This window comes from Silurus aristotelis (assembly GCF_946808225.1).
Source record: "Silurus aristotelis genome assembly, chromosome: 19".
In the NCBI taxonomy this organism is placed as follows: Eukaryota; Metazoa; Chordata; class Actinopteri; order Siluriformes; family Siluridae; genus Silurus; species Silurus aristotelis.
Genome location: NC_139592.1, coordinates 21,854,460 through 21,879,802, shown reverse-complemented (window position 1 = coordinate 21,879,802; position 25,343 = coordinate 21,854,460). Strand labels below are relative to the sequence as shown.

The window sequence follows — 25,343 nt, the reverse complement described above, 5'->3', positions numbered from 1 at the left end:
CTATTGCTATGACTTTCACACACATACACAACTTCTCCAGCACTGCCAGACAAAATGATGTAGACTTGCAACCATTTTGATGACCTCTTCTGCTCACGTTCCTCCAAAAACCATGATATGCGACATCATAGAGAATAAAGACTACAGGATTCTCTGTGGACATCTGAAAACGCACTCATTTTTTCTTTGCTTTGTATTACAGCTCTAAACTAGTAAACTGTGAAAAACAGTCTAGTCTAGATAATTAGTTTTCTGTCCAGACCAAATCATTTCCAAACTATCATTAATTCATGATTTGTCCACCCCTGCGATATCCCTCTTTTTCCCTGCTTCCATAAGCAAAATCTTTAGTGGGTTAAATATTGGCACCCCATCCAAAGAAAATCCTTTATCATGATGCACTGATGATTAATTCATTGATTAATGTATTGCATTAAGCATCCTTCTTGCTTCTAACGTCCCCTTCGAACATTCATATAAGTGTTTATCCCTAGAAGGAAATTGAAAAACTATTTTTTTTCCTGTGTTGGTCTTAAAATATTGCAATAAAATAATATTTACAGTGTTTATCTAACACTAAACCTGAGAATATACAAATGGCATCTGGCTTTTACATATGAGAAGATACTGCATATGTCTGCAGCAATTTTGCTTAAAAAAAAAAAAATTATTATTATTATTATTATTATTATTATTATTATTATTATTCGTTTTTGTTTGGCTGTGATTGACTGTAGTAAATAGCTATGGCCAGCAGATGGTGGTATAGTTCTGTAAAATGGATTTGGTATGTGTCATGCCCTACAGCGCTTTTAAAAGCTTTGAGAAATGTTACAAGTTACATTTTATTAGCTAACTGGTCGTCCTAGACAAGCGTCTGAGAGCATCTTACTCTCGTCTGACTCTCGTCTGACTCTCGTCTGACTCTCGTCTGACTCTCGTCTGACTCTCGTCTGACTCTCATCCTTCCCCACATTTGCATTTTATCAGCTAACTGGTTGTGCTAGACATGAGTTTGAGAGCATCTGACTCTTGTTCGACTCTCGCCCGACTCTCGTCTGACTGTCGCCCGACTCTCGTCTGACTCTCGCCGACACTCATACGACTCTTGCCCGACTGTCATCTAAATACACATTTGCATTTTATTAGCTAACAAGTCATCCCAGACAAGCATCTGAGAATGTCCGACTCTCATCTGACTTCTAATTGACTCTCGTCCGACTCCATATTTGCATTTTATCAGCTAACTGGTCGTCCAGAACAAGAGTCTGAGAGCGCCTGACTCTCGTCTGACTCTCGTCTGACTCCCCCCCCGACTCTTGTCTGACTCTTGTCTAACTCTTGTCTGACTCTCTTCCGAGTCCACTGAATCAGTTTAGATATAAAAGTAACAGAAAGTTGTGATGCGCATTGTAACGATATTCTTACCTCTTTATAAACTCAGATTTCATACACAAACATTTTACATTCTTAATCAAATATAAGAATTATTATATGCACAATAATAGAACTAGAATTATTATTTACATTTTATACTTAACAAGATATATATTTATATATATATATATATATGTGTATATATATATATATATATATATATATATATATATATATATATATATATATATATATATATATTCGTTTCAATTGTATTTCTCTGATAACAAAAAATACAATAAAGTAAATACAATACGTAAATAATATTACAAACTCTATTAAATATGGAAGATAAAATAAAAAAAAGAAAAGAAAAAGTTTAAGACATGTCTAGGCCTACCCTTATTGTTCATGAAAAGCATACATCAGTGTTTGCTCTTGCTCTACCCCTCCAGCCCTCCAGGCGGCGCTATAAGTGAGAAACAGGCTCGGTTTAAAGTGCGGTCTCTTTCAGATCGTTGAGGTTAGGCATGCGTGAGCGTGACGAGCGGACGAAGCCGTGCCCGTTCTGGCCGGCTTTGGATGCCAGCTGCTCTGGGTACGGGTTTCCCTCCCCTCGTCCCAGAGCTGACGAGTGCCATGTGGATTCCAGCTGACCAGCGTGAGGATAGGCGCCCTGGCGAGACATGGGCGGATTCGGTCCTCCAGATCCTCCTGCTCCAACGTGACCCCGAGACTCCACAAAGCTTCCTCCTTTAGACGTGGGGTTGCCGTGAGAGAATCGCATGTCTGGTGTAGAGGGTTTGCTGGAGGACGAGGCAGGGAGATGAAGAAGCTTGCGAAGAGACCTGAGAGGCTGGTGAGATAAACCAGCAAGGCAGAATCAGTAAATAAAAAAATTTGATAAATGGAGATAGCTGTGTGTAGATGAACAGATGGATTGATGGATGGATGGATGGATGGATAAATGGATCGATAGTTGGATAGATGTATAAATTGTTAACTGAATGTATGGATGGATAAATAAATTAGATAGTGGATAATGTAGATGGATGGATAGATGGATAAATGGATGAATAGCTGGATAAATAAATAGATGGATTGAAGGATGACTAACTGGAAGGACAGATAGATGGATGATTGAATGGATAATGGATGGATGGATTGAAGGAAGGAAGGATGGATGGATGGATGGATGGATGGATGGATGGATGGATGGATGGATGGATGGATGGATGGATGGATGGATGGATGGATAGATAGATAGATAGATAGATAGATAGATAGATAGATAGATAGATAGATAGATAGATAGATAGATAGATAGATAGATAGATAGATAGATAGATGGCACTTTAATCCGATTTTCTGTCCTAATTTAGTCCAGTTCAAACCTTCTAGTATAGAATCTAATATTGGATGTAGGCAGTGTCTGTTTGTAGGTTACGCTGTTATGTTTAGCGTCAGACTTCTTGAAATCGGTGCTTTGCCACAAACCTAATCTCGTTAGGAATGATGAGAAAACTCTAGACGATGGACAGTAAAAACACTGCTAATCCAATCTACAGAAATCTGGGAGGATCAGATCTTATCTCTCTCTCTCAGTGAAGTACCTGAGAGTGAGGTTCAGCGAGCCTCTCGGCCGGCCACTCGTCTCTGTCTCTCTCCTGCTCCTGATCGCGATCTCTACTCCTCTCCCGGTCTCGGCTGCGTGTCCGGTGTCTGCTGCTGCCCTGCTGCCCAAAACCCCGGGACGATTTCTGCACCACCACCTGATCCGGTCCCTCGTTCAGAACCTGGCAGATGACAAACAACAGTCAGAATCGACTAATATATCCAACAAATGAGCAGAGCCAAGCTTGCTGAGATGCCACCAGGAGAGAGGACAGGCTAGTTGAAATACAACAAATCAGAAAACGAATAAGCAAATCCAAAAACAAATGAACAAATTTTACATCGTCTTTAAGTTGCTGTCCTCACTCCTGAGGAACTCTTTTCCCTCATTAAGCTTTTAGTTGAGGCAAATGGAGAAATGCAAATCAAACAGGGGCAGAAATTCAAACTCTCTTTAATATACGCTGTTCCTGCTGATCATCATCATCACCATCATCATCATCATCACCATCATCACCATCATGTGTGCCCAGAAAACCCCCATATCTTTGAGGTCTGACCATCCTTCCTTAAATACAATACTTTCTATAAAGGCTATATGTGTATAATTAATACTATAATTACTTATGATACTTATAATGAATAATTTTTTCTCAAAATCCTGTTAGGAATGTGGTTAAAGCGTTGAACTTTAAATCGGAAGGTCACGAGTTCAAATCCCAGCACCACCAAGCTGCACTGCTGGGCCCTTGAGCAAGAACCTTAACCCTCAACCTATAGTTGTAAGTCTCTCTGGATAATGACTTCCAAATGCCATAAATATATCGTATATATCATGTTATAATGTGGTAGCAATTTATTAAAACTTATCACTGTTTTATACTTTATTCTGCATGATGAATTTCCATCTTACACCGCTGGTGAATTTCCGATTGGTCAGTCGCTGAATCATTTTCTATACCAGCAGCGCTGACACTAGTTACAGGTTAACACTAATGCACTCGGCCTGATGGCATCTTATGGTTTCCATGGTAACAGCCTATTTACATTGACTTGAATAGGTTACATAATCGGAGCCCAGTAACAAAAAGACGCCGAATCGGCGATATTTGAGAGGACAAGAAAAGAAAAATAAATGAATAAATAAATACTTTGACTATATTGTTGTGTTTTACAGGACTTTGCATTATATATTAATGGGAATCTTTTTTATATATAGTATTATGTTCATTACATTTTTAAATAAAATAATTACACAGGGCGGACTATTAAATACAAATGAAAAAACATTCTATTTTACAGCATATTGAGCCATTTGTAAATGCAATGTAGTTTTGCACACATAAGGAAATTAAATAATATAAAATTTGCTGATTTAAAATATATTTGTTCATTTCCTCTGACATAAGAAGTAATATTATCTTATAGAGTAATGCATTCTGTTAGGAATGTGGTTGAGGCATTGGACTCTGGATCGAAAGGTCACAAGTTCAAATCCCAGCAAAACTAATCTGCTACTTCTGGGCCCTTGAGCAAGGCCCTTAACCCCAAACCGCGCAGTTGTAAGGTGCTCTGGATAAAATGCTGTAATTGTAACTGTAATGTTTTTCATAATTCATTTTAACAACACGCATTTAATGGTCGCAATACATACAGCCTTCACAGAACGACATTTCTTGTATATGCACTAAATCAGAACATCTATGTGAACATTCCGAATATAACTAAACAAATTTCTACCGAAAGATGGAGACCTCATGGATCAAGTGAGTCGCAAAAAACCCGATCATGTCAACGTTTGCCGATAAATATGGATTAATAATATTAATAGCATGCAATGCAATGTGAATGGCACAGGGTTAGTGGTTAGGTGTGTTATCATTCGGTATATTAGGTTATGTGTATCATTCGATATATTAATGGGCGTTTGTACCATGGGTGTGGCCACTAGAGGGAGTAATCTCTCTGAGGAGTTATGTTTGATAAAGCTAGGCTTTGAGCTAGACAGAGGAAAAAGAGATTTCTTGATCACAGGACCTCTGGCTTCTCCGACATCGACCTGGAATATAAAGAGGCACAAGACTGACAAGACTGACATTAAGACACAAAACACCAGCATATACATACACACACACACACACACACACACACACACACACACACACACACACACACACACACACACACACACACACACACACACATGTATGGGCGTGGACACGCAAGAATAGACAGAAATGCCACCAAACACATAAAATGCACAACTCAATCTACAATCCTCAACAGATGCAACAGTGCAGGGTACTAACACTGACCGCTGGAGGTTTCTTCTTCTTTTTCTTTATTGCTCTGAAAAAGCCTTGCTTCTCCTTCTCTTTGGCTGGTTCTGGAGGACCCAAATCCAGTGGCTCGGGGCCCGTCCTGCGGAAAAACACACACCACGTAGACGAATCTGAGAACGAGATTTTGTATATTGCAAGACCTAAAAAAAAAATTATTGGATCGAAGAAATGTATACATCACATATCACATAGATATGAGTAAGAAATAAAACACTAGGGGGCATGCTGTTATAGAAAACTAATCATAAGTTTAGAGCCGATGTAATAGAAAACAAATACATGCTTTCAGACCAGTTAGATTGGAGAATTCAAGAGAGCTGGGGTAGAAACTAAAAATAACCTGCTGATATTTATAAATGTCAACTCTGTCATTAGCTACAAAAAGAACACAACCTGGGGGTGAGCTCAGCAACCTTCTAAAGTCGACACAGTTTAAAGGTGTAATGTTAGTCACAATCTCTGAACTCTATAAAAACATAATATATTCAGACTGGCTGCGACCAGAGCGACCAACTTGTACATTAAATGCTTAATTTAATATCTGCAAAAACAAACATGCTAACTTGTGCTAAAGAAGTGCTGTGTGCTAAAGCTCACCAGGGGTCATAGGTGGGCTGGCGTTTGGTGTGGCTGCTGCTCTCCATGTTCACCCCTGAGCTCTGGCCGCTGCCCTCATGGAAAGTGTTATCCGGTCTAGGGGATGGCACTAAGACCGAACCCCAGGAAATAACCAATTTTAGAATGAAGGGTTCAAGAAATTTGTGAAGATATGTGTGTGTGTGTGTGTGTGTGTGTGTGTGTGTGTGTGTGTGTGTGTGTGAGTTTGTGTGTGTGAGATATTGCGTGTACTCACACTGACCTCTGTAGAAGCTGCCAACCCGACGTGGCTACTCACACTGACCTCTGTAGAAGCTGCCAACCCGACGTGGCATTGAGTCACTGTAGACCATGCGGTTCTCCTTGGATGGGCCTCCATCCTCTGGATGCTGCTCATGATACATGGCTGCCTGCAACACATCACAAGATCGGATTGCTTCTGATTAGAGGCACTGAGAATACTGAGTGAAATGTTTACATATACTCTGGATTCGCAAAGCAGGTCGTCTGAAAGAAATAAAATGCATCAGAAATTCGAAAACACATTAGAAGCAATTAGCTTAATTGGTAGAAGCCAGCATGCAAGCAAGTGAGATTCGCATGCGTCAGGAATGTCAGAGAGAGGAGTGTGTGTAGTTTGACTGACCCTGATGTCATCAGGGGGATCATCACGGCTGCCGGAGCTGCCTACGTGCCTTGGTAGCGTGCGGTGCTGCAGCTGTGGTGAGAGCATCTGGAGACTGCTGGCACGAGCCGGAGCGCTCTGCCCCAGTACCAGGCCTAAGTCAGCTCCATGTGGTCGACTGCGCTCCCGTCGGACGTACATAGAGTGCCTGTGTGGGCGCTGTTGTGATGAGAAGGGGCTGGTGTAGCCCAGGCCATAGGGGAAGTCACGAGCTCCTCCTCCAGGATCGAGGGTTTCTGTGGCTTTGGTCTCGTCCTGCTGCTGGCCCTTGTGGCGTGTTGATGAGCGCCGGAGCGACGAGTCCACCATGCCGACCTGCCGCTCAGACTTGGCACGCCCCCCAGGGCTGTGACGCAAGGCAGGGCTCCCGGGTGCCGCCAGGTTCAGATTGGCATTCAGGTCCAGGCAGCTGGAAGGGAAGTATCGCGAGGGTATGGGTCCATCGTCTTGAAGAAGTCGTGGATCGCTTAAATTACTGATTGACTTGGCGTCAGTCAGTGCACCATGACTCTTGGACAGACTCATAAACGATGACGAACTTTTGGTGTTTGAGTTCAGAGGCATTGGTTCGCCATGGCGTATGTGCTTCTCCCGTTCTCCTTGCAATGTATTATTCTTGCCCTCCACGAATGAATGGCGGTTGTGGGAGCGCGAAGCATTGGATTTGAGGTATTTGGCGCCGGGGCCATCAGACACTTTGGGCAAGTCAAAGTCCAGGTCGGATGCTTTGCCTCGCGCCTTCTTGGGGCTGAGCGAGGCCAGGTCTTTGCCACAAGATGCAGAGCGGTTCAGGGGCTGGGGGGAGTGGAAAGATTTGGCGTGCAGTGTGGGGCTCAGGCTGCTGGATGTTGAAACGGCACCATTCAGGAACGATTCAGCACTCTGGGGGTGCAGCTCGGCCTGGTTATGACGCGGTAGGCTAGAACAGTCCCGGCTGTTGGAACGATGGTGTCCTGAGCTCTTACTGCCATGACTCCTTACACAGAGAAGAGGTAGAGCACATAAGCAACGACTCAAGTAAACTACAGAAATCTTGCATAATTATAATCATCATGAAAAAACATCAGAAGTGTCCAGATCCAATAACATTTTACTATGACTTTACCATAAGCATACCAGTGTGTATGGGAAGAGAGGTACACTCTGTATCATACATACATTTATATACCACACATGTAAAAAAAAAATCCAAGGAAGCTTGAATTTTGTTCCTTCAGATGATGTATATGGATAGCAGCAACTGTTCTGTTAAACATAACATGTTGTTGACACGGCACTTTCTGCTTCTGACCTGCTGAGAACGGTGTTGTCAAGATGGGGTTTTCTCTTAGACGACCGGATGGGCGTGGGAGTCGGGGGGCCGGGTCGATCTGTCTGTCGCTGGCTCTGGAATACATGGTGGTTCAGACTCTGCTCCGTGAGGAAACGCTCGTTCGGGTTCAAAAGCAGGAGATTCTAAAAGGGCAGTTGCACATGAGAAGTAAGAGTGAGAGAGTGAAAAAATCATTGATCATCATCAGAGATAAATGCAGCTGGATAGTCTTACCAGGGCAGAACCAACACTGAGGATATTTGCTTCGGAGGTGCTGTACTATTTTTATTGTATACTCCCACAGCTGTTAAGCAACGGTTTAAAAGCATATTGTTTTAAGCTTGCCTGGATTGTAATGATATGTAATTATGACCATGACTGTTGGCTTTTGCAAATACAGATGGTCTCCAAGTTATGATGGTTCGGCTTATGTTTTTTCCGATCGTATGTTGAGGATGGCATTACGACAAAATTGTACAAATATTTAAAGTTGTGTGCAGGCAAAAGTAGCAGGCAAAAGTAGCAGCATATGCTCCTCCACTCACAAACAAGCACTCCTCCGTGTGCCTGCTGCCACATACATATATACTGTATAGTTTACACAGTACTGTACTGTACATTGCTCCATTTTGTTAAATTATGTATACTACTATATATACTACCCCACATTAATACGTTTTTGTTTGAAAACGGATATTTTTCTCTCTGTTTTGGCCACACTAAGATGCCGTTTATCAGTCAACGAAAGTGTAGCTTTTTTTACGCGCTCTCCAAAGTGGATCAAACAAAATTGACACATTTTCAGTCATCGCCACGATGTTTCAAAGAGCCGCAAAGGAAACAAACACCAGGCAAAAAGGGTTTTTACTGTGTTTTTACTCATGCGCAGTACAGGCACGTAAGCGTTTTCAGCGTGGATGAACAATTTTTGGTAAATGATTGAGAGTGTGGATGCAGAGTGTTTATCTAAATTAGTGTAGACGTAGCCTAAGACTCTTGGGTAGACTTGGCCATGTCTGGATTTACGAGATTTTCGAGTTACGATGAGGCCAGCAGAACACATCTCCATCGTAAGTCAGGGACGATTTGTAAACGCCACTGCTGAATTCTTAAATCTGATTGGTTAAATATTGGATGCCACAGAAATGAATCTGAATACTAAACAAAACGTGCCATTATTTAACACAAACATATTGAAAGGATGTATTATATTAGGAGAGAATTCATTAGGAAGGTGTGTTCAGTGGCAGGGCACAAGCTGTAACTCATAACAGCACTGTGCATCGTAGCATGACAAACTGCATTTTCTTTTCATTGCATCGAAAGAAAATGAGAAAATTGTGGTTCATAGCACTAATAATGTCATTTACAGGTCCTACCTTGATTCACAGGGGCCACCAAACATTAGTCATTTTAGACAAAAAAATGGGACTCAGAATGTGCTGGTACTGGAAAATAACAAACATTTTTGGGGTGGAAACGAACCTCTGGTTTGCATCCCAAATAACCCTGTCATGGAATTAAATTGAAAACAGAAAAGCTTCCTGGCTCATTTGGTAGCTGCTTGTATCCAATCATAATGTAATTCACATGAAGTAACTTGATTCACAGATGCCCCATGACATTAGTTAGAAAGCTAATAATATAAAGTGATAAAGCGGTTCAGGATTTTAAAAATACATTTTGGGGTGGAAACGAACCTCAGCTTTGCGTCACACAACACTGTCATTGAATGAAAGTGGAAACAGAAAAGCTTCTTGTCTCACTGTGAAGCTCCTTTAAAAGGTTCTGCTGTTGCAGCAAACTGCCATTTGGCCCACTGTAGGAATCTTTAACGCTTCAGTTAAAAACAGACACACACACACACACACACACACACACACACACACACACACACACACACACACACACACACACACACACACACACACACACACACACACACACAGCCTTCTCTGGATTAGCTCCCAAGTTTATCATCATATATATCTGCATTGTACATTTTAGCACTGGGTTTAAGGCGATATATTCCTGAAACTGTTCCTGAAGTGCTCGCGATCGTCGGGGTGTTGCTGTGACGCTCTGATTGGTATGCCTGTTGGAGTTTAAGGTTATGTCATAATATTCAACAGCAGCTCATTCGAATGCACGCCGAGCCAAGACGCTGGCACGTGAATACAATTAGCATAGGATCAGCATATTAATACCATCTCGTCCTCGGCTAAAAAAGAGATGTTAACATGAATCACCCTAATTATCATAAATGTGGAAGAGCTTCACTAGGTGCTCAATGTAATGCATCTCATCTGAACGAGCCTAAAGCTCTGCCATGTCCCATCTCTCTCTCTTTCGCTGTTTGTCTCATTCGCACTCTGTTTCTAAGCAGAGTTTTGCAATGGGAAAGGATGCAGCCCAAAAAAATATTGTTACCTCAACAGTCACTTCCTAAAGCAGCTAGAAAGTGAGAAAGCGTTTAGAAGTGTCTAGAAAGTGTTCCCTTTCCCCGAATGTATTTGTTCACCCTCAAAGATGTATTTGCTAACATAGCTAACAAAGTAATAGAAGTAATAGAATCATATCTTTGATTGTAGATTCTGGAATTACTCATAAGTTTCAGCTTTTTAGTACAAAATACACCCTTGCAATTGTGGAACATAGAGATTAGAGTTTGGACCAAAAAAAGTATTCGTTTGGTCCAAGATGGCTGCCCTTTTTGCTACATTTCGTAGTTTAGTCCTGCTCATTTCATTGCTTGTTAGTTATTTGCCTTGTAGCTCCAGTTCAAATCTAAAAAAGGAAATTTTAGACACTATCTAACTACTGAAAGACTGGATGCGTGTTGCGTAAATGTGATTTTTTTTTCTTCATGTAACATTGTAAAAGTTTCTTGTCGGTCCTTTATGACTGTATGCAAATTTGCCACACAGACTTTAGCATTTCCCTCCCTTATCCTTCCCTCTCTGCTGTACTGCCTTTAAAAACATGTAAACATTAAAAGGCTCTGCAAACCGCCTTGCTCTAGCTGGGTGTGGCCTGTGTGGTCATCATGTCCTAGTAAAAGAGGCATGACCTGTACCTTTGTAAGTTCTAGTGAAGAAAGCCTGGCCTATGTGGTCATCAGTACCAATGAAGGGGGTGTGGCCTGTAGTACTGTTAGTCCCAGTGATAGAGGTGTGGCCTGTGTGACTGTAAGTCCTAGTGAAGGAGGTGTGGCCTGTGTGAATGTTAGTCCCAGTGAAGGGGGTGTGGCCAGTGTGCCTGTTAGTCCCAGTGAAAAAGGTGTGGCCTGTGTGACTGTAAGTCCCAGTGAAGGAGGTGTGGCCTGTGTGACTGTTAGTTCCAGTGACAGAGGTGTGGCCTGGCCTGTGTGGCTGTTAGTCCCAGTGAAGGAGGTGTGGCCTGTGTGACTGTAAGTCCCAGTGAAGGAGGTGTGGCCTGTGTGACTGTTAGTTCCAGTGACAGAGGTGTGGCCTGGCCTGTGTGGCTGTTAGTCCCAGTGAAGGAGGTGTGGCCTGTGTGACTGTTAGTTCCAGTGAAGGAGGTGTGTCCTGTGTGGCTTTTAGTCCCAGTGAAGGAGATTTGGCCTGTGTGGCTGATAGTCGCAGTGAAGGAGGTGTGGCCTGTGTGGCTGTTAGACCTTGTAAAGGAGGTGTGCCCTATGCAGCTATTAGTCATTTTAAAAGTGGTGTGGTCTGTGTGGCTGTTAGTCCCAGTGAAGTAGGTGTGGCCTGTGTCCTTGTCAATCCAACTAAAGAAAGTGTGACTTTTGTGGTCATCAGTCCCAGTGAAGGAAGTTTGGCCTGTGTGGCTGTTAGTCCTTAGAAAGGAGGTGTGGCCTGTGAGTCTGTCAGTCCTGGGTAAGAAGGTGTGGCCTGTGAGTCTGCCACTCCCATTGAAGGAAATGTCTTTCAGTCTTAGTAAAGAAGGTGTAGCTTGCAAGATCTATCAGTCCTAGTAAAGGGGGCGTAGCTTTTATGGTCATCAATTCTAAATAATTAGGCGTGTCATGTGTGTCTGTCAGTCTTAGATACAGGGGTGTGGCTTGTGTTTATGTTGGTGGTGTAAAGGAGGTATAATATGTGCGCCTTTCACTCAGTAAAGAAGGTACTGTCAATATCAGTCTTAAAGGCGTGGCCTGTGCGTGGACAATCAGTAGAAGAAGGCCTAGGAAGATCATCTGTAACAGGCATACATTTGCTCAAACAACGTTCAGAGTTGTTCACGTTATCCAACATTTATGTTTGTATTCCTATTACCTTTTGTTGTTTATAAACAGGTTGAATATTTTTCCCTAAGTTCAGCGAACATGAATAAAAATTCGAATCTGAATTTGTTTGGTCCGTCCCTGCACCACAGAGCGAATTCTATGTAATAAATAACAAAATGAGCTAGGCCTAAGATGCTTAGACGAGATGCCAAGGTGCTGCACAAGCAAGTAGTGAGTCATCAGCGGGAGGAAACAGGCACGACTGCCCACATGGCTTGACAGCAAACACACTGCTCATGCACACACAGGCACAAGCAAGCCCACGTTCAGACCAGGATCGTTTTCCATGTAAAGCAGTGAGTCCTCTTGCTTCCTTCTCTTCCTTCATTCTTTTATACTAACCCAGGCAAACATTGGCAATCAGAACCAATGCTCCATTACGCAGGGAGCCAATCCGATCCGGGCTCTGTGCCCAACAATGCCAGTGAAGGAGGTGTGACTTTACATGTCTCTATGCATACACACATGGCTTGATGCTCTGGTGGCTCTTACCTTCATTAGGTCCAGCATGGGGCCGATGATAATGCCAAGGTATCTTCTCTCCAGAGTCTGCGGGTGGCTCACTGTCGGGAACTACATATGGGAGAAGAAGATGGGATTACACACAAACACACACATATATGTGAATACGCACATGCTCCTGTACAATAAGCACCAAAGAGGGCTGTGTTGCCTTGTGGTTGAAGGTATGTTTCATTGATAAGGACAAAAAAAAAATACAAAAGATACAATCGATGCTAATCAATAAACTAGCAATGTTCTTTAACAGGAAAAGAACTGTGTGCAAATAACTAAAATGCAAGTATTAAATTTGTCTGTTTCTATCTATTAAACCTTCATTTCTACTATTTACTAAGACATTAATCAAGACGTTTGTATAAATTATGGCTCATGTTTCACACACATTTGACCACCTACAATTTTGCGACATAATTTCTTCATGTTTCTTCATACAGGAAGTGATAAATAGAAATTTTGACGTTTACTTGATTTACTGAACTTTTCCAAATGAATTGCAAAATTATTTGTTTACTGTGACAAATTCCTATTTCATGAATAAAAACATATAAAATATACGCATTTACAACTGAATGCATCGGTGCCCCGCTACCAGAGGCTTCCTGGTTCTAACCTGAACACGGGCTACTGTTTATGAGACCTTCTGTTGCACGTTCACCCTTACACAGGTTTCCTCCGGGTCCTCCGGTTTCCTCCAGTGTCAATTTGTTCGAGTGATTTTCTTTCTAATGATTGTCCTATCAACATATTTGTGTCACAATGTGACCAGACGAATCTGTAATGCAAATCCGGAAAATATTGTTGTTTATACTGTTTATATTGTATCTATAAAGTTCAGGTTTAAATTAGCATTCATACAATGACAACGCTAATTTCCTCGGGGTGTAAGTTCGAACTGGACCATATGTGATTGTGAGGACAAATTGCCAATTCTTCCACACACCTTCTTCCTCCTTTATTACTAGTAGAACAGCTGAAGAGCAGAAAGCTGGTGGGTTATTATATAACAGGAGTGATTATGATTCATAGTTTGTGTGAGAGAGGAAAGGAAAGAGAGAGAGAGAGAGCGTGAAAGAGAGAAGAAGAAGAAAGTCAGGCACAGCGGCCTGCTCTTGGGTTTTGTTAGCAGGTATAAGCCAGCATCTCACACATTCACACGCACACACAAACGCTGCAATACACAAACACATACATGCTCAACAACTATGCATGAGTCACCTTAATCCAATCAGTCACAAAACCAAAAACCCAGGCAGAGAGAGAGAGAGAGAGAGAGAGAGAGAGAGAGAGAGAGAGAGAGAGAGAATGTGTTTGGAGAGATGAGTGAGAAGATCAAGGACAGGGAGCGAGAATGAGAACGAGAATAGCAAACATTGGAGATAGACAGGAGCCCACCCGTAGGCCGTGGAAGCGGGGATTGTTGTAGAAAAGCTTCATCTGCTCTGGAGGCAGGGGTCCCAGAACCTTCTGTATAGTGAAGAGCTGATCTATCTCGCTCTCGCCTGGAAACAAGGGCTGTCCGTCACTCAGCTCACCCAGAATGCACCCCACCGACCACATATCCACTGCCTTCCCGTACGGAGCTCTGGGACAGAAACACACAGACTTTCCAGAGTAAATCAGGGTTAGAACACTCAAATGTGTATAGCTTTCTGCAATGTTATATCTCTTCTTATGGAACTAAGAGGGTCAAACATTGTTACAGCAAAATAATGTTCCTGTTAACTCCATTACAGTTACCTCATTTGGAAGACTATATCCAGCGCGACTCATAATTTATCTCCTTTAAATAACTGAGCAGTTAAGGCTTAAGGGCCTTGCTCAAGGGCCCAGCAGTGGCAGCTCAGAGGTGGGGGGATTTGAACTCCTAACCTTCTGATCCACCATCTTAACCACTGAGCTACCCTTGCCCCCATGAACTCAACATGTGTGTAACGGTTGTTGTAGAAGAACGTAATATGAGCAAGTATATGTCAACATCAGCGAATGATGTGATACTGTCTGGGGCTGTCATGCTAAACTAGCTTGCTAACTTGTCATTCAGGTCAGATATATAAGTCCAGACTCTCCAAACTCAGGAACTGTTTATCACATTAAATGTGCTGATTTTAAGAAGACTTGGCATCAGGCGAAGATATCGGTTTGTGCAGCGCAGTCAGGAAACCTTCTGTGGAAAAGTTATAAACCCGAACTTGAAATTTTCTACAGTTTCCATAAAATTAGCAATTACACTCAATCTTAGAAATACTGAGCTGTGGGCTTTAGTATAAAAATGTCAGTTTCTCTCTTTTTTTTTTAATATAAAAAGCTGAGTCCTCACAACATCAAAACTACAGATGGGATAAAAATGAAGTACAAATACGTCATTACTGTACTTAAGTCGAATTTGGTATTGGTATAAATATTTTATTATTTATTTATTTTTTTTTTTATACAAATATCTGTACTTTCTACTTCTTACATTTTCAAACCAGACTCGTTACTTCGGTTATTGTGAATGAGGCAGAGGGAGTCAGTGATGTAAACATGACTGAGAACAGAGACATTCCTGATCACATGATCATCATCATCTTTTCTCTGCTCGTGTTCTATATGGTGGATGTTCAGCCGGGATACATTCATTAGGTAACAACATTAGAAGTTCTTTTGTATTAATATATATGATGTGAGGTTCAGTTACAAGCGTGACACTAAAACAGATAGATAGACACACAAGTAATGGTTACTTTATACTTAATTTCATGTGAGAGCCCGAACTTCTACTTTACTTGAGGGAAAAAGTGTAGTCAGAACTGTAACTTTTACCAGAGTCTTTTAAAACACGAGTATCTGCACTTCTACTTGAGTGAAGGATGTGTGTACTATTGCCACCTCTCAAACCCCAACCATGACGGTGTGCACGGTGTTTATGTCTAATGTCTATATATATATATATATACTAACACTTAGTGTCTGGTGATTGGTTAAAATCATGAACTCCCAAAGTACCAAGAGATTTCAGTTTAAAACTGTGCTGGCAGAAGGTTATATCCTGGACATGTTCTACAGATGCTCTGCAACATGCACAAACCTAAGAATAAGTTGTTGCTTATCGGCAGCAGGAGGAATCGTTTCCCCTCCTAAACATTGGTTGCAAATTAATTTTTGCAAGTTTTCTAAAAAAAAAAAAAAACACGTACACACACACACACACACACACACACACACACACACACACACACACACACACACACACACACACAAATCACAGTTATGAATCATGCAGCATGAAAATCTCTTCAAGTATCCTGATATGTATATTTGCCATATGGCTCACCCTCAGTAAATGTGCATTATTTTTACCCTCGAATTCTCCTCTTAACTCTGTGTGTGTGTGTGTGTGTGTGTGTGTGTGTGTGTGTGTGTGTGTGTGTGTGTGTGTGTGTGTGTGTGTGTGGGCATATGCATATTCACACTTTACTGTAAATAGCCACACTGCTCACTGTGGTGGTTGACAGTGGTAACAAATCAATAAAACCGATAAGCCCAGAGAAGTAGAGAGAGAAAGAGAGAGAGAGAAAGAGAGAGGGAGAAAAAGAGAAAGAGAGACAACTAAAAAAACTTTCAAAGACTGAAATAATTAAGGCTTCTTGTCTTGATTTTGTCCTCCATTCGTCCTCATTGCACTCTAAATGTAGGAACATTCTGGAGCTCGTATGTGAAGAGTTGCAAAAGCGTTTCAAAGCTAATTTAAAGCTAATGAAAATATATACTTTATATGGCCAAATGTTTGTGGACACCTGATCATAAGATTAGTATGTGCTTGTTTTTAAACATCCAAGGTTTTACTGGATTTTTGGGGACGATTTTAGGGTGCAGTCAGTGTGAAAAATTTACCCCAAAGCAATTCGATGACAGAAGGCAAACTGAGACTTAAGGATGGACGAACAAACTGACATACTGACATACAGACTGATAGATAGATAGATAGATAGATAGATAGATAGATAGATAGATAGATAGATAGATAGATAGATAGATAGATAGATAGATAGATAGATAGATAGATAGATAGATAGATAGAGCTGGCTTTGTGACATTGTCATGTTGGAACAGGTTTGGGTGTCATACATTAGGTACAGGAAAGATTTCATGCTAACATCCAAAAGACGTCCTGTTTATTTGTGTGCTTCTGACTTGGTGAACTGGTCAGGGTTCTGAGCCTTGCTGGGCAACTTGGTGGGGATAAAAGAAGAACTCACAACCTTCTGATGAGTCTGAGCTACCAATTATCAGTCTGAGTTAATTAGTACTTTAGTAAGGAGGTATGGGGTACCTGTGGTATACACAGAGCTAAACCGGTGGCTATAAGCTTTGTAAAGGTCATTGTGAGTGCACTCTGAATGACAAAAGGAGACCTGTTTCACACACACACACACACACACACACACACACACACACACACACACACACACACACACACACACACACACACACACAAAGCGAGAAAGAGAGGAAACTGACCCCAGCAGTAGTTCAGGTGAGCGGTACCACCTGGTGGCCACGTACTCGGTGTAATTGGCGTCCGTCCCTTCCGAGAGGTCACGTGCGAACCCTGAGAGACATGGACAAAAAGACAGGAAGAGAAAGAAAGAAAGGAATCGATTGCTTATTAACTCGCTCCATCATCCTTGGAGTTGTGTTTGTTTTTCCTACAAAGTAAAGGACATCGCATATGAAGGACAGTATGTTAGCATGTCACTGTGTATGTTTTCATTTCATTTCCAAGTAGAAACAATGCCACATGTCTGCAGTCAGCATTGTGTGTGTGTGTGTGTGTGTGTGTGTGTGTATGCAGTCTGCTCCCGCATGCTGCAGTTGAAAACAAAATGGCTGGAGCTTAAACAGACCATGACTGGCGTCCTGCCCTCAATATGGCGTGTGAGACAGAGGACCTGCTGTATCTCGCCAAAAGCACACACACACATATACACACACACTCCCACACATAGACACACACATGCGCAGAGGCGAAAAGAGCAGTGTGTTAATAAGGTGTGAAATTAGTCCCGATGCTGAATTCTCAGAAAAAGGATTGTGAACATCAGATCCTCTTAGTTCGTAGAAGCTGTAACGCTTGTTGACTTCCTCGCTTTGTGTTCCAGTTTGAGCCAATGATTACCGAACTCAAGCTAGTTAGCTTTATAGCTAACTTAACTCGCTTTTTAGCTAACAACTCGCTTTTTAACTAACTCAACAATCTCCTGAAGGCTAATGCTAAGTGTATGCATCTTATGACGTGTTTTTCTTCTCCGCTAATTATATATAAAAAGGCCCCAGAATTTTGACAATAGCTAGCTTGATAAAGCTACTAAAATGTCTATCAAGTCTGTCCCAGAAATGCTAATGAAAATATAGCATTGCCTATATGTTCTTGGGAGGTAAAAGACAACGAGAAAACATGAAAAAAAAACATAAGCAGCTATGTTAAGAGCATGTGAAATCACACCCAGAGAGTAGACCAAGTTTAGGAAAGCACTATTTAAACTGTAGGTACATAGTTAGCATTTTAGGCTAAATGCTTCAAATGTAAACAAAGAGTTGCATGTGTGGACATGTGGATGCTTGAACGTTTTTTTTTTTTAAGGGTCATGCATTTCATGCTTTTTGTCCACGTCTGCAGTTGCATTAGACCTCAAAACAAGCTGTCAGGGTGCTTTAGCATAGCTGTCAAACAGTGTTTGGAATTGAGCAGGTGCACAGCTGACTGTCCGGTTACATCACTACTAGTGTGCGATCCTCATGTAAAATCTCAACATAAATCAAGTGCAAGATGTGAATTTGAAAGTGAACTGGTTCTATTTCATCCTTGCTAATCACCCGGGTAATGGGAAATACTTGTACATGTGTGTGCGCTTGGATCTTCCACATCTCTCGTACATGAACATGCTATCTTGTCTGTTATCTAAAACTGGTGTTCCAGTCTTCTTTACTTACTATTTGTTTTTTATGATTAGCATTTTTTTAAAATATCTATTAGCATTGTGTTACTGAGTAGTACTAATACTTGGCAGTATTAGCTGGTTACTTCTCCACTTGCTATTTGCTACATTTACCTCTTCAGTCTCTATGTTCTTCAGGCTAAATCATTTTCTCCTTTTACTAAACTGTATAAAAAAAAGGGAGGACATATAAAAACATATCGAAAGTGCAGACTTTTCTTATTTTTCCAATTATCCAACATGGCCATACTGTAAAAATGTTTAGCTAATATTTACAGATTTAAGTTAATTCTTCAAAAAATGTGAGGACTTGGGTAAAGAAAATAAGAAAAGTGGGGCCTTAAACAATAAAAATAAGAACGGTGAGGACCTAAATGAAAAGTGACCTTCAATCCTGAGGAAAAAAAAGTCTTTCCAATTTTTACAGATTAATCAGTTTGAAAAGTGAGGACTTAAGTAAGAGTGCATATCTTAAATCTTGAACATTATGAAACTTGAGAATAAATTAAAAACTCTTTCCAACTGCTTCCATGTTTTCTCCAACTGGTCAATTGTTAGCAGCTAAACATGTTTGTGTGATAGTCCTATCTACCTAATCCATTCTAAAAGATATACTCAAATGTTTTTCTACCTTATCTGCAATTATGTCTGTGTTCAAAAGAAAGAAAATCTTTTAGATTTGGTCATCTGAAAGGAAATAGCTTTTTACTCTTTTCTGCATACAGTACATGATTTCACAATTGGTTGGTGTCACTGTGTTTGACAGGACAGAAAGAATGAACACTGGCTGTGGCATTTTCAGGATTCAAACCTGTGATTGCCCAGAGATACTGCAAACCACTAACGAGTGCTACCCACTCACTCATGGTGCAAAAAGTGTTCTTCAGAACAGTTGCCAAATTCCATCAGTGTGAAACTAATTAAAAAAAAAAAAACGTTCATGAATTATTCAGTGGTGTTAAGTTGCCCCCTTCATCACCTCCCTGACGACACAATCAAACTAGAGTACAGCCTTGATTTGTTCTTTGAAGTGATTTTGCTTTTGCACTTTACATTATTACACCCATGCTGGTTCTTTGTGAGTAAAAAAGGTGGAGGTGAGCTTTAGCCTACATTCCTGTACACCTTCATGGGTGAATTCCACATCTGCATCATTAACACTGCTAATGAGCACCAAACATGCAAAAACTACACCATCTTTAGGCAGAGTGCATTTCTAAAAGCCAAACTCACCAAAATCGCACAGCTTGAGCACATCATCTGAGCTGATTAGGAGGTTTTCTGGCTTAATGTCTGCAAGACAAGAAAAAATAGAGAAAAGAGAAGAAAATCAGGTCAGGTTTATTTACATAAATACATTCTTCCAAAATACATATTTGCCAGCGCTACTGAAGTGCATTTAGTAGTCAAGTTAGATTGTTAATCTATTGTTGATCATGTAAACAGAAAAAGATGGGGGGGATTACTTACTTTTATTTCAAACTGTAATTATATTATCATTTCCATTATCAATTTCTGCCACTTTTAAATATGGACTCTTATAATAACTCTTACAATCTTGAACAAAATAATTAAAAAGTAATTTCATCTGACCAACATGGCCACTGCCATAACACTGTGAAAATGTTTTATTAATATTCACAGCTTACAGTAAACTGTATAAAAAAAAGTAAAAAAAAAAAGTAGAAGGTGGGACTTAAGTGAAAACATAAGAAAAGTGGGGACCCAAGCAATAAACATTTTTTGACTTATTTTTGTCTAACATGGCCACACTGTGAAAATATTTAGCTCAGATTTTGGTAAATTCTACAAGAAAAAAAATAAAGAAAAGTGGGGACCCAAGCAATACAAATAAGAAAAGTGAGAACCTAAGTAAAAAAGTATAGAAATTTTAGCAAAATAAGTCTTTCCAATATTTACTGATGACAGTAAATTCTAAAAATGTGAGGACATATACCAAAAATAAGATATGTGAGAACCTAAACAATAAAAATTTAAAAGTGTGGACTTAAGTGAAAACATAAGGAAAGTAAGGACTTAAATAAGAACACATATAAAATTAAGCCTCTTACAATCTTGATCAAAATAATAAAAAGTTCTTTGTAATTGACCAAGATAGCCACACCCATAATATTGTAAACATTTGTAATGACACTTAAACACAGGATTAAAGTGTCTGAGATAAATATTTCAATATATCAATACAAGTTGATTTAAACCAAATAGAACCTAATATACAATATATCAATATATACGTTAATATTCAATGTGCTTTTTTTATAGATGTAGGAAGTTTGGTTTTCAAATTTGTGTCATTATAATCCTTTCTGTGATATTTCCTTGAGTTCTCTTACGATGCACCAATAAAACAATTGCTGTAGCATTTAAGAGCTTGAGAGCCTAAACACAGGGTGCCTGCAAGTGGGGCAGTAGCTTTCACACGCAGCTCCTCCACAATGGCCTAGTTAAAGCGCAGCTGACTGGCAGCGCTGTTTTTACTTTACTAGGTCATCTTGATAGTTTGAGCATCTGCAGTCCTGCATTCAAGCCAAAAAAAAGGCTGCATTTCTGACACATGCACCATATTAAATAGCTCAAAGTAACAATACAGGCTTAAGCTCATTAGAAACTATTCACTTTTTCTTATCCGAGACTCTAGTGGAGGTTTGTTAGTGAGCCCTTGAGAAACTCAGTTTCACTCTCTAACTACAAATTTTCCAATGGTCTAACATGACTTGACAAATTGCTTTGAAAATACTGAATCGTTTCCTTACCCCTGTGCACTATGTCATTCTTATGGCACCAGTGGATGGCTTTGATTAGCTGGTAGATGTAGTTCCTCACTTTGTCAAGCGGCACTCCATTAGGCAGCTCTTCCAGCAGCTCCAGCATGTTCTACACCGGCAGGAGCAAAAACAACACAATAATGCCCAAATATAAAAAAACACAATACTGAGCAAGTGTAGTAATACAAAACAATGCAGGTGGAGTGAGCAACTCAAGATATAACATGTACATATATTCTATTTAGTAAATAAAAAGGACTCTATGTAAAAGCATATAGAAAAGTGAGGACCTAAATAAGAATAAAAAGAAAAATGAAGACCAAATTAAGAACATAAGGAAAATTGAGGACTTGAGAAAGAACATTAAGAAAAAAAAAAAACCTAAGTAAGAACATAATGAAAAGTGAAGACCTGAGGAAGATTTTTAGAAAGGTGAGGAATAAAGTAAGAACATAAAGAAAAGTAAGGACTTGAATAAAAACTGAAAAGTGAGGAAAGAAGTAAAAACTTCAATATTTAGAATAGCAAAAGAAAAGTAAGGACCATAATTAGAAAGTTTCCAAAAAGTAAGCACTCGAGTAAGAACATGAAGTAAAGTAACGATTTAAGGAAAAAAACCTTTAGAAACGTGAGGACTTGAGTAAGAAGATAGAATAGCAAGGATCTAAGTAAAAACATAACAAAAACTGAGGACCTAAATAAGAACATAATAAAAAGTGAGGACCTGAGCATGTTATATATCGTGATGTGTGGCTGTTACATGCGTATTTTGTAAAGCCTCTATTTGTTAGCTGAAGTGGATCACGGTCTGGGTTGTTTTGTTTTTTTCACAGGAAAATCACAGTAACTCTTTCCACATAAAATTCAATGAAATATTCCGCACTCTGTTATTGTATATGTGCATCATTAGTGTAGACACCTACGACTTTGTTTGCAGGGTAAGTAAATGTATTTCACCAAACAACTGTCATGCTAAAATAAATTAAAAACTTGATCTGAACTGAAGCGTCCCACGGAGCGGCATCCCTGCATGTACCTTCTCCACATACTCAAACACCAGGTAGAGTTTCCCCCGGCGCCGGAACGCCTCCTTCAGCTCCACGATGTTTTCCTGCTTGAGCGTGCGGAGCATCTTCAGCTCCCGCATCGTCGTCTCCTTCACATCCTCGTTCTCTGCATGAGGAGCAACATGAGGACATTAAAAAAAAAGATAAAGTGAGTATGCAAGGTTCTGAAAAGTGCTACTGGTTATTTTCTATGCCCGTCCGGCATAGATACCCACCCACCTGAGCTCATTAAACTACAGAGAAGCCTCAGAGTGGGACTCAAAGCCTACAAGCTACACAATTCTACATCTGAAGTGAGAGTTCAGCCAAGATGTTCTTTTCAGTCAGTCACCTGAACTTGAGGCATGTTCTCTGACTGATGTTCTTTTTATTGTGTTTGCTCTGGGGCTAGATTTTTAATGTGGCTAAAAGAGTATCATTTAGACGTGCATTTTGAATTAAAACACCAAATTCTGCTTGTAATACTGATATATCATGAAATATGAAAACACACAACTAAGAAAATGCCTTTTTATGTTAGATATGTGAAATTGTTTAATTGTATTTGAATCATTCGGCTAAAAACATGTGTGCTACAGTATTATAAATGATCGATTTTGAAAAATTGAATTTTCCACAGTAACCTGATCGTTTATCTGGAATCTGAGCAGGGTTTAGAATTTGTAATTACTTTATAATTGCTTGATAAATCACTTCAAGGTTGAAGAAATGGCGCAGAACCCGAGGACACCTTTGGAAAAGTATAATAAAAGGCATTTCCCCGTTAATCTTTGAGATGTCTCTGTATGATTTCGTTGCCTGTTAGTGCCGGCGTCTTACCTTCGCTGTCCTTGAACTTCTTAATAGCCACGATTTCATTAGTCTCCTGTAATAAAAGGAAAGGTTGGTGATTAGGGATGAAGCTGCCGCTCTGAGGGCCGTTACGCCACACAATCACGTTCCCCAGCAGCGGGCCGTAATGAAAAACACACCCGTTATTGCACTTCATTAGCCCGGGAGCTCTAGCGCTGAGGCCCACTAAACAAAAAGCTCTTCTCACAGCGCTGAGGTATGGAGACACTTACATGATTAAGGTGGTTATCAGAAAACAAAATAGGCAATTAAACCATATTTTGCAAACATATTAAACCACATACTTTTCAAAGATATACTATAAAGACAAACATATTGAGAAACATGACTTTCCCAGCCATATATGGTTCCTACAGACAAAAGGGCACACAATTTTATTGGACTTTCGTCACTTGAACAAGAGCAAAACCTGTTGAGGCATGATAATACCTCCATGAAGATATGCTTCACATGGGTTAGAATGGAAGATCTCAACACTGAATGTGAATGCTAACTGCACCCCAGGCCTCCTCACCTCAGTACCTGACTTTACAAAACTGGCTGAATGAACACGGATCTCCATAATCACATTCTAAAATCTAGTGGAATATCTTCCCGGAAGAGTGGAGGTTATTTTTTTACAAGAAATAAAGACTAACATACCAATCTTATAGTCGGGTGTCCACGAACTGTCGTCCATATAGTATATGTCTACGTATTGCTAATGCAGACATTAACATCAGTGTTATGGTGTTTTTATGGAGAATATGGTGTTAAAGTGTACATTATGTAAATAATTATATTGTAGCAGTGCTATTTTAAGATTTGGACGCAATTTTTGCACATTTATTCATTGATGCAAATTTGCTATCCTGTAAAAATACACTCACAAACGGTTTATACAGATGTCTTGACATTTTAATGTAAATCTTCTATTCTCACAAATGGTACGTAATAGTGTTTGTTTGGGAAATATAAAAAATGTTTTATTTAAGTAGTTTTTTACCTCAGGTTTTATGTTCAAACTTAATAAATGTACACCAAGAACCGGTGTGAAGAAATAAATTGAATTAATCGACTAAAACTTGATTAAATATGCACTTCCTGTCATGCTACATGTTCCTCCTGCTACTGTATGCTAACCAAGCAGCAGATGATTAAACTGTGCTAATAGCAACACATATCTCTCTGTCTCTTTTGCGTGTTCTGTCGTAATTTACGCATACTTTGGCTCATTCCAAACAACTCTGTTCTACTTTCAGCCTCTCATGAGAAAGACAAAAACAAGCAAACGCGAGGGCAAAGATGCGAACGCGATTACTGCTGGGAGGGACGTGAATATGAGACGAAGCAAACCGCGTGACGATACACACCTGAGAAGAACGTGAGAACAAATCCTTTAAATAGGTAAGTAAAACTAACACCGTATTTACAGTCATTAAGAAAGTCAAAAAGGTTTTCCCAGGACCCCACACACCACCCATATATTCCAACACACTATTTTCTATACGAAAATATGATATGAAGATTTGACCGTTCATCATGTCTTCACACTTGCTGTTTGTGTGTAATGCCAGTGAATTAACACTTCAGCCTCTGTGTTTGTGTGTGTGAGTGAGTGCAGTTGTATGGATATGCTTTATCTTTAGTGACGCTAAGCCCCCAAGCTGTGCTCTAATTTGGAACCCGAGGCTAACTTCTAACGGCTGAGGAGAGAGAAATAAACAAACAAGCCTGCTTTTACTGCCATGTACACTTCACACCAACACACTCAGCCCTAGAGCTTTACGAACAACCTGCTTTAGTGTGGAGGAACCAAACATACCACTATCAACCCATTAAAAACTTAGGTCTTCACAGATTATCCTGTGCTTATGATTTTAAAACAATGGTTTTATCAATGAACTGTTTAGCCATATGTGATTCTTTCCCAAACTGTTGTGTCCCAAACAAAGATGGAGGCAC

General features: G+C 40.1%; 1 protein-coding gene across 13 annotated transcripts in view; it reads right to left on the bottom strand.

Moving 5' to 3' along the window:
• Positions 1-1,629: 1,629 nt before the first annotated feature.
• The window catches only part of LOC310715096 (cyclin-dependent kinase-like 5), an 85,611-nt gene continuing 61,897 nt past the window's right edge, over positions 1,630-25,343 (bottom strand). For 7 of the 13 annotated variants that reach the window (XM_083521291.1, XM_083521283.1, XM_083521289.1 and 4 more), the window contains exons 4-18: positions 23,367-23,412; positions 22,517-22,653; positions 21,469-21,589; positions 19,928-19,987; positions 17,217-17,307; positions 14,109-14,298; positions 12,687-12,767; positions 7,907-8,070; positions 6,577-7,591; positions 6,229-6,340; positions 5,931-6,039; positions 5,307-5,412; positions 4,925-5,050; positions 2,991-3,173; positions 1,630-2,233 (exon numbers count right to left, since the gene is read on the bottom strand). In XM_083521291.1, coding sequence (XP_083377417.1) covers positions 1,871-2,233; positions 2,991-3,173; positions 4,925-5,050; positions 5,307-5,412; positions 5,931-6,039; positions 6,229-6,340; positions 6,577-7,591; positions 7,907-8,070; positions 12,687-12,767; positions 14,109-14,298; positions 17,217-17,307; positions 19,928-19,987; positions 21,469-21,589; positions 22,517-22,653; positions 23,367-23,412 — 2,904 coding nt within the window. In that variant the 3' untranslated portion in view covers positions 1,630-1,870. The remainder of the gene's footprint in view (positions 2,234-2,990; positions 3,174-4,924; positions 5,051-5,306; positions 5,413-5,930; positions 6,040-6,228; positions 6,341-6,576; positions 7,592-7,906; positions 8,071-12,686; positions 12,768-14,108; positions 14,299-17,216; positions 17,308-19,927; positions 19,988-21,468; positions 21,590-22,516; positions 22,654-23,366; positions 23,413-25,343) is intronic. The other 6 variants (XM_083521284.1, XM_083521285.1, XM_083521294.1 and 3 more) reach the window with 5 other exon arrangements.